Below are 9383 nucleotides of genomic sequence, written 5' to 3'. Positions count from 1 at the left end.
AACTTCTTCAGCTGACTCAGTTTCCCCGGAGAAGGCAGTGACTATGCTCGCTTCCCGAGCTCTTCCTTCTGCTTCTGCATGGAAGGTCCTGTCTGGTAACGGAACGTCTCACGGCGACTGCATTAGATCACGTGTGGCCCTCGGGGTCTCTGCACAGAAACAAAACTCGAGAACGTCCCCATCACTCGCCACTCATCGTCCCCGACGTCCTCCCCTCCTGCCCTGGGCCGTGCTGACGGGGGGAAGCAAGCAGGTGGGCTTGACCCCGGGCAGGGGCAGGGGCCGGGGCCGGGGCCGGGGCCGGCGGGTCGGCACACGCCGGGCGGCCCACGCGGTTCCAGGCGCCCGTGAGCAGTGCACCGCGGACGCGCTGGGAAAAATAACGTGAAAACGAGATGTTACATTGGCTAGATCTTATCTATCAAGCCTTTGTCATCCATAATGAATGTCTCGGAAGCAGTTTAAAGTAACCACTTTCCTACGGGCAGGCTGATAAAAAGTCCGGAACGACACATGGGTCTCTTCCATGGTGTTCAGAAAACATGTTTCTCCGCCTAAAATTGAACGGCGTCGACGAAAACCTCTCGGTTCCACAGGCCGGAGGACGTGGGAGCTCCCGCGGCTGCAACCAGCGCCGCGGCGCCGCGGGCAGGACCCGGCCCGGCTCGTGCTGCCACCCGCCGGGGCCTCGCGGGACTGGGGACAGCGCGCCGGCCGCTGCGGGCGGCGGCGGCACCTCCGAGGGCGGCTGCGGTCGGAGGACAAGCGTGTCGGCTCCGGGGGAGGCTCCCTCCGGACTCCACGCGCGGGGCCACGCCGGGTGTTCCCGCCCAGGCGCGGGAGCCGGGCGCCGGCCTTCGGGCGGAGGGGAAATCGGTGCTGGAAAGCCAGGCGGGCGGTGAAGGCAAAGGCGCAGCGGCCACGGGGCCGCGTCACGGACAAGAGGCCGACCTGACGCGACGGAGCGCGGGGCAGGGGGCACACTCCGCGCCGGCGTCCCGGGACGGGGGACTCAGGCGCCAGAGCGCGCGCCGAGCGCTGCGTCCGTGGTCACCGCCCCCAGAGCCGTCAGGCCAGGGCACCCGGGAAGACGCCGGGCCGAGACGGGGTGGGCTGAGAAGCCGCAGGAGCGGGCACGGGGCCGCGGGAGGGGCGGGAGGGGCGGCCCGCTCCCCTGGCCCCCGCGGGAGGACAACACGCCCGCTCGCACGGCTCTCGCCGCTTCGCTGGGACCGGCCCCGGACTTCACAGCGCGGTGCACGGCGGGCGCGCTCCCCGCACGGCGGGCGCACAAGGGCCGCACGCACGGGAGCCCCCGGCGCCGGGAGACACGGTCGGTCCCGGGGACGGCGCCCAGGACCATCAGCCATTGCTCGGCCGTCACCAGCTGCACCACGAGGCACCGGACCGGCTCTGCCATCACAGCGGACCCCGTCCCGGCCGACCTGTTCGGAAGGAACCGGTGACAGACGGGGAGGCACGTAAAAGCAATCCGGTATCACCGACTCACGGTACCACCACGAACTACCGCGAGATGTGCACAGGGTGACCCGCCCACTTCCGCCAACGCAAATCTCGCGACACACGACATCCCGCGAGAGGCGACGCTGGAGGCACGCCTGCCGGTATCGGGGCGGGGCTGGCCGGACGGCGGCGGTGAGGGCGGGCTTTTCTGGGCACGATGGCGTCCGCCTTCTCAGTTACGTCTTTCCCTGTCAGCATTCCCGCCGTGATCATGGTAAGTTGGCGGCCTCCCCGGGCTTCCCTGCGTCTTCCAGGGACGCCACGGAACCGGACGCGGCGTTGGGGCGAGATCTGGTGGTGCCGGGGGGGCCTTGCACGGTGACTGCGGAGCTTCCGTGAGTGGGGCCTGGGCGGTGGGGCGGAGCTGCTTTGGCGGGACCTGGGTGGTGGGGCGGGGCTTACTGGGCGGGGCCAAGGCCCTGGGGCGGTGCTCCTTGGGCGGGGCTTGAGCGCTGGGGCGGAGCTTCTTGGGCGGGGTCTGGGCGCTGGGGTGGAGCTGCTTGGGTGGGCGCGGCTTACTGGGCGGGGCCTGGACTCTGGGGCGGGGCTTCTTGGGCGGGGCCTGGGCTCTGGGGCGGAGCTTCTTGGGCGGGGCTTGGGTGGTGGGGCGGGGCCTAGCGATGCGGCGCGGTGCCCCTGGCTCTTGCTCCTCGCGCGCGAGTTGGCGGACGCAGCTCGTGTCCGACGCGCCAGCGCAGGCTGCGGCGTCCGCCCTCGGGCCTGAGGTCGGGAGCGGAGCCCGGTCCGGGCAGGGCGCGGCTGTGCGCACAGTGGGCGCTGGCTCAGATTGTGGGGGACCCTGAGCGTGGGGTGCGGACACGCCCACCCCGGCCGTCGAGGGGCCTGAGGTGGCCGCAGTGCTCGCGGGGCGGGGTGCGGGGCGGGACGGCGGAGGGAACGGAGGCTTGCCCCTGGGGTGACGGTTCCCCAAGGCCGCAGTGCCGGGTCAGGGCTGGGAGCGCGAGCTTTACGTGGGGGCGGCCCAGCGCGTTGCCGAACAAGCCGCTTCCCCTCGTCCCCACCCGCGGGGCGGTGCTGCAGGGGCAGCTGCTCCGCACCCCGCGGCCGGTCGGGGTGCCTCCTCCGGGCTCCCGCTCCCCTCTCTTTGCTGCCGCCGCCCCTGTCGCGCGCGGCCCGGGGTTGGGGGGCCTCTGGCCGCCTGGCGTGGCCCCGCTGACGTGTGTGCCGGCCTCCCCGCAGCAGACGGACTGGACCGAGCCCTGGCTCCTCGGCCTGGCCGCCTTCCACGTGCTCTGCCTGCTGCTGACCTGCCTGTCGGCCCAGAGCCGCGGCCTGCAGGTGGGCCACTTCCTCTGCCTGGGTGAGTGAGCGGCCCGCGGGGCCTGAGAAGGCGCAGGAAGCGGGGCTGTGCGGGGTTTGGGAGGCCGCCGCTTCCGCTGGGTGGGGGGCCCTGGGGGTCAGGCGAGGGTGCCGGGACGGGGGCGACGGTCGGCAGGACCGCGGGGAGCTCGGCCTCGGGGCGGGAGGCCAGCGGCCGGGACGGCTCTGCCCGCGCATCTCACGTTAAGTCTCACGTGCAGCCCACGTTTCCCCCGGCGCTTCTGTTCAGTGCTCGCCGGAAAGCACGTGATTCCGTACCGACGCCGCCTGACTCCGCGCGGCCCCTTCTCTTGCAGTCACGCTGGTCTACTGTGCCGAGTACATCAACGAGGCGGCTGCCCTGAACTGGAGGTGAGGCCTCTGCCCCGCAGGCTCCCTGGACCTCACCGAGCCGCCCCGGGATGCTGTTCAGGAGCGGGGGAGGGGCCGGCGCTGTTGTAGAGGAGCTTGGGCTGCAGAGTAAGGGGGCGGCCTGAGAGAGCTGGGGCCCTGGGGGCCAGTGGGGGCCGCGCCGAGGCCTTTCTGCCCCTGGGCCCACTGCGCCCAGTGTCGGGCCTCAGCCCGCCCTCCGCCCTCCCTCGGCAGCCCCTCCTGCTCCCAGCTGCTCCCCTCCATCCCCACCCAGGACTCTGAGTCGGGGCCCCACCCTCCCCTCTGTAACCTGCCCCCAGGCCACTTACTGTGTCCTGCCCCACCTCCTCCGCCCTGGGGACCCAGACCCAGTCCTGTGCTGCCTCCGGTCCCTTTCCCGCCTCTGACATCGTCTTGCTTGAGGGTCACACCTCCCCCAGGGAAGCCTCCGGGCCTGCACCCAGGCGTCCAACGAAGCAGCACGTGGACCGAGACCTCTGCGTGACCCTTGTCCTTGCCCGTCAGGTGCGGCCTCCCTCGGTCGGAAACGAAACCCGTTTCCCCAGATGGGGTTGCGGACAGTGGGCCTCGGTCCGGTCCGGGCCCCCAACAGTTTATATGGCCCATGAGCGATACATGGTTTTTGTATTTTTAAGTGTAAAATTTTTTTAGAAGTTCCTGAATATAAAAAAAAAACCCCAGACTGGCAGCAATAACAGGCTGAAAACATTGCCTCTTAGCCTGGGGAGCCTAAGCCCGTGCTGCTGAGGTCCCTTCCCGGCGGCCAGCACACCCTCCTGTCTGTCACCCCTCGGCTGACGAACGCCCCTCGTGTGCACAGAGTACAGGCGGCCCCTCCTGTCACCCCGGCCCTGCGCCACTGTCTGCATCACAGTTTCCCGCAGGGATGGCCCGTCAGCTGGAGAATGCGCTTAGAAGACACACATTTCTCACCTTGAAAGCCCCGTCCAGCCCTGCCCTGCAGCGCAGGGTCCTGCGCAGTCCATCAGGCAGAGGTCACTGTCCCTCCCGCCCTGCAGCCGGCCACATGGGGAGTCGGCCCAGTTACAGCCTCCCCCTCCCAAAAATACCCCTTCCTGGTTCTCAGGCCGCCTGCCGGCTTCCTCCTTCCTCACTGGACACCACCCGTCTGCGTCCCTCATGCCTGAGCCCCCAGTGTCGGGGTGCTGCCCTGTGATCCCAGGGTGTCGGCACCAGGGACCAGTGCAATCCCTCATGGTGGGCATCCAGTCTGGATTGTGAAAGACGCCGGGGGGAGGGGAGGGGACTGGGTGCTGCCCTTGTCAACGTAAGACTTCCCAGAGCCTGACAGTAAATGGGGGTTGTCACTTAAAATGTTGTTCCATTATGTAACTTTCAAAGTTTTCTTGAAACAGGTTGTTTTCAAAATACCAGTATTTTGACTCAAGGGGGATGTTCATCTCGTTGGTGTTTTCGGCGCCGCTGCTCCTCAACGCCGTGGCCATCGTGGTACGTACGGGCAGGCCGCTGGTCCCCGCCTTCCCTGTCCGCACGTGTCGTCCAACCTAACCCTCCCCCGACGACTGTTCTCAGGTCATGTGGGTGCGGAAGACGCTGAACATGATGACTGACCTGAAGAACTTACAGGAGAAGGCGAAGGAGAGGAGGAGGAGGAGGAAGGAGCAGTGACGGCGCCGCCTCCCGGCCTTCCCGGAGGCTCCCGCTGGCGTGTCGGGGACTAGGTGCCCGACCGCAGCTCGTAAAGGCGACCTTTCAGCGCGACACCGTTGTGGGGTGTCTTTCCCGTCGCTTCATTACCGCAGGGTTATTGCAGGAGTGACGACGCACAGTAACTATCCCACGCATGGTCGCACCCAGGGTGACATCTCGGTCGGCCAACAGCAGAACGCCACGCTGCTCCAGGACGGTGCCTGCCGTTGGCTGGAGCCGGTCCTCGGAAGGGTCTCTGAGCCAACCGCGAGCTGACGCCCGGCCACGGTGCCCGCTGACAGCCCCTGTCGCGGCCCCGGTGCTGGTGGGCGGGGTGGGTCCGCCCTGGGCCACTGCTCCGCTTTCTCTGCGGGCGGAGTGTGGCGGCTGAGGCCCCGGCTGCTCCGGGACCCGTGGCCATCAGAGTGGCCTTGCCCAGACCAGTCCCTCGGGGAGTCCCCGCAAGCCCCCGGGGTCCATTCGTCACAGCTGCTGCCCCATGTGCTCTTGTGGGGGAGTCCCCAGCGGTGCCACCAACAGCTTTTAACCTGTTTTCTCCAGTCCCTTTGCAATGTGTTCAGCTTTTGTACTGAACATAAAAAATGACTTAAAAACGGCCTCCCAGGTGAAGGCAGACTTGGAATTTGCACCTCACAGCCTGTGTGTGCGTGTGTGTGTGTGTGTGTGTGCACGCCAGCTCAGGGTGTTCACTAGTGTGACAGCTTTGAAAGCACCGTGACGTCACAGTCAGTTCACAGGAAGGGGAGTGACGCGCAGCCCAGGCCTGGGCCAGTCATGGGAGGACGTGGGGCCTGGTCCCGGCAGCTCCCGACATTTGCCGTGGTTGGCAGAGGGACAGGCTGTGGCCGGAGTGCATTTCCTCTTCCCGAGGCAGCTGGCCCATCCGCCTCACTGCGCCGGTTCCCCTGTGAGGACAGCGTGACGCCTGTGGTGGCTGTGCTGACGCCCTTTGCATGAGTTTGAAGTTAAACGGCGTCAGTGTAAAAACAGGACAGGAGGCCTCTGTTCCCTGTGTGTGATGCTGTTAACAGTTACTGATGTCATAATTGTTAACATATAAACGCAGTGTATATGTAATTAATTTTGAGTGAAGTTACGTGCATTTAGTAGTCGCAACGTTAAATAAATTCGGACAATCTATATTTTGACAATAGAAAAGTTATCAAAGATTCTTTCAAAATATTCTTGGTGTATGATATAAAGGTTCACATTTTTGAAAAATACTTAGTAGACACTTGTGGAGTTTTTCTTTTTACCTGTGGTTTTCAGTGTAACATCGGCCTCCATCACGTTTCACTTCCTTCTTAGCTGAGCCTTGGCCGGCTCGCAGGTGCTGCTGACGCGCAGGTGAGGCAGCCGCTCTCTGGGCTCCTGTCCCGAGCGGAGTCACCAGGAAACAGACCAGGCGGGCCAACCAGCACATGTGTCCTGCCACGGGGCCCTGCGCTGTCCTGGGAGTTGGGTGCACCCCACCCCGTCCTCGCCCACAGGCAGCGCGTTAACGCACAAGCGGCGGGTTTCCCTGCTGAGAGCCGCAGGGCTCCACGTGAGCGTGTGAGGTGGGCAGGGTGTGCCCTGCAGCTGGGGGCCCTGGGACCACGACCGTGTCCCACGGTGGGTCCCGGCGAGAGCGCCACGTGCGCCCAGCCCCTGCTGGCTGGCTCTGCCCTCCCCGCGCCTGCAGCATGTCCGCAGGAGCAGAGGTTTGGATTCGGCATCCCCATGTCCCGAGATGTTCTTGGATGAGTACCAGGAACGTAACTGGCCTCTGTGCAGGACGCAGGAGCCTGGCAGGCAGAGGGGGTCCAGAGAGACAAGCCGCCCAGCTCCGCTCTCTGGGCTGGAGATGCACAAACAGCCACCCAGTCGCTGGCCTCCAGACTTGCAGTTTCCTGGTGGAAACAACACGCGGTCTGCCCGGGGGACCGAGGGCGGGCCGGCCAGCGCGCACGCTCCCCGCTGTCCACAGAGGCTGGCAGGCGCGTGCAGGAGCGCAGCCGAGGGCCACTGGCTCTGTGTCGCCCCCAGCTCAGCGAGGACAGCTCCATGCTGAGCCCGGTCTCCGGGTCCCGGGGGCTGTGATCCAGTCCCTGCTCAGCGGGCACGTGTGCTCTCCCTGCGGCCCGCAGGGGGCGCGGACGCATCTCTGGGCTCGGGCTCCCGGTGCTCCTTCCAGGAGAAGCCTGGCGGTTGGATGGCGCGCTGCTGTTGTGGACTCGGGTGGACTGAGAACTGGTGCTTTCATTTCCTTCCTTCTCGTCCAAGTTACGTGTTTGTTCGTACTTTGCCAGAAGCAGCTGACACACACACAGGCATCCAGAGAAAAACAACTCTGTGCACACACGGCCACGTCTGTACAACTGTTACTAGTTTTTGGGGTTTTCTCGTTTCAGGAATACATCAGCGGAACACGCAGCCATGGGAGTACCTGGAGGGTGGCAAACACGGGGGGTTCAGGGACCCCCACGCGGCCCGCACCATGGGGCACTGGGGACTGGCAGGTTTGAGACCGGCCCCACCGACATGCTCAGTCCCCAGAGCCCCTTTCGCTGGCTGGGAGCTGGGGCGGCCGGGCATCGCAGGCCTACCTGCCCCACCCGTGGGTCCAGACCAGCCACAGCCCAGAAGCAGAACCGCAGGGGTGGTCCCCGTAATGACGGTGTCACCGCCTGCCACCCAACTGAGAAGGACGGAGAAGACTCGCCAGGGTTCTTCCTCCAGGAGTCTGAGATGCCTGTGTGCAGCCCCCCTCTTCCTTGGGTCCCGGCCCCGCCCTCCTAAGATTTCCTGGGCCAAGCAGAAGCTGGCAATCGGGGCTCCAGCCCGGCAGCTCCGGAGGGCGTGGCCATGGCCCCTGGTCCCTGGGGAGACTGTTGTGAGCAAGGCTGAGCCAGACTGAAGGGCTCAGTCAGACTGTGGTCCAGCTCAGGTGGGAGGGCCGGAAGGCGTGGCTCTTCCAGCCCCCTGGAGGAAGAGGGCGGAAAATGACCCATGGGGACCTTTGCAGCCAAGACTGACCTGGCCCCCTTACCCTTGGAAGGAAGCTCGGGACCGAGGGGAGACTGATGAAGGGACAGAAGGAGAGGAACTGAAACCCAGGCCCGGCGTGGGAGGCGGCTGCGCCAGGCCTGTCCGATGGTGCAGGAGAGAAGGGCCAGGGTGTTCAGGCGCGGCCGCCCCAGGGTCTGGCCCCGAGGGCTGGCCCCGCACCTGCCTCTCACGCGCGGCACCGCAGCGAGTGCTCTGGCATCCCAGGCTGACGGTGAGCGTTACAGCCCAGCGCTCAGCTCGCCTTCTGCAGGCGTCAGTCTTCCTAGCTCCTCAGACGCTTTTCTGACGGGAAGCAGGCGCCCTGGCCGAGGAGCTCCATTGGGGCGTCGTCCGATGCCCTGAAAGGGTGCGGGTTCGATCCCGGGTTCGGGCACATACAGGAGGCAACCGACTGAGGTTTTTCTCTCCCTCTCTCTCTCCCCCACCACCCCTCTTCCTCTCTCTCTTAAAATCAGTGGAAATATCCTGGGGTGAGGATTTTAAAAAATGCAGCAGGCAGGCTCAGGAGCAGAGCTGAGTCTGGGTTTGCACAGAGTGGCGGGTGCAGGGAGGTGACAGGGCACTGCTGTGTGTCACGGTCCATCGGGAGGGAGCGTTTGACCTCACTCATGACTTGGCAGAAATGGGCAGGAATTCTGGAAAAGACCCCAGCACACAAAGGCTGGGTCTCACTGTCCCAGCAAACGGGGGAAGCAGACAGCTGTACAGGTCGCGTCCCCAGCGGCGGCAGAATCACCAACCTTGGACTCTAGGCAGATGGCAGCGAGTCCCGTTTTCCCGGCAGTGGCAGGTGAGCTGATTAATGACCAAAGCGGCAGGAAAAAGCGCGTCTAGGATTTGGTGTTTTCCCACGATTCCACGTCAAACAGAAATAAAGGGTGGTTGGCTCTTGGGTCGTAATAACCATGCTGGGAAAACCTCGGGGTTTTCAGGTAAACAAACGCAGGGACAACTCCAACTGCACTTCAGAATAAACCCTTTTCCATCACAGCATGTGGAAGGGGAGCTGGTTTGGCTTGGTTTGGTTTTCACGTGTTTCAGACTCTTGGTTGAGAACCTCTCCACTTGGAGGAAGACTCCTGCTGGGGGGGAACTCCTGGGCGGGGGGGATTCCTGCTGGGGTGAGGGGGCTGGGGGCCACTGTCGGGGAGAAAGGCTCTGACCTGCTTGGGGTCTGTCCTGAGCTGGGATTCCAGGCTCACAGACGAGAGGCCCCTTCACCTCCAGGGGTCCGCTGTTTAGGAATCTTCTTTACCCAGGGGCACTACATTAGCATCTTTGAGTGGAGTTTTATTGTCATTTTGCAGGAAAGCCCTGAATTGTCTGCAAAGCCTTTCCTTCCTCTTGCAGACAGACAACCTCCCAGCTCACAGACACACTAGGGCTGCAGGGCTGGCTGGGCA

The 9383-nt window shown here is 64.7% G+C and overlaps 1 protein-coding gene across 1 annotated transcript; it reads left to right on the top strand.

Annotated features, from left to right (window-relative positions):
• Window positions 1–1289: 1289 nt before the first annotated feature.
• TMEM18 (transmembrane protein 18) lies at window positions 1290–4984 on the top strand. Its single transcript, XM_090280864.1, has 5 exons — window positions 1290–1738; window positions 2725–2845; window positions 3162–3216; window positions 4614–4707; window positions 4792–4984. Exons 1-5 carry the CDS (start codon window positions 1682–1684, stop codon window positions 4885–4887), a joined length of 423 nt encoding a protein of 140 aa, XP_090136990.1. The 5' UTR covers window positions 1290–1681; the 3' UTR covers window positions 4888–4984.
• The last annotated feature ends 4399 nt before the right edge of the window (window positions 4985–9383 follow it).

The sequence above is a fragment of the Furipterus horrens genome, unplaced genomic scaffold (assembly GCF_987537825.1).
Source record: "Furipterus horrens unplaced genomic scaffold, mFurHor1.1.pri manual_scaffold_6, whole genome shotgun sequence".
NCBI classification, from domain to species: Eukaryota; Metazoa; Chordata; class Mammalia; order Chiroptera; family Furipteridae; genus Furipterus; species Furipterus horrens.
The sequence above is the reverse complement of the archived record's forward strand: the minus strand, read 5'-3'. Positions and strand labels throughout refer to the sequence as shown.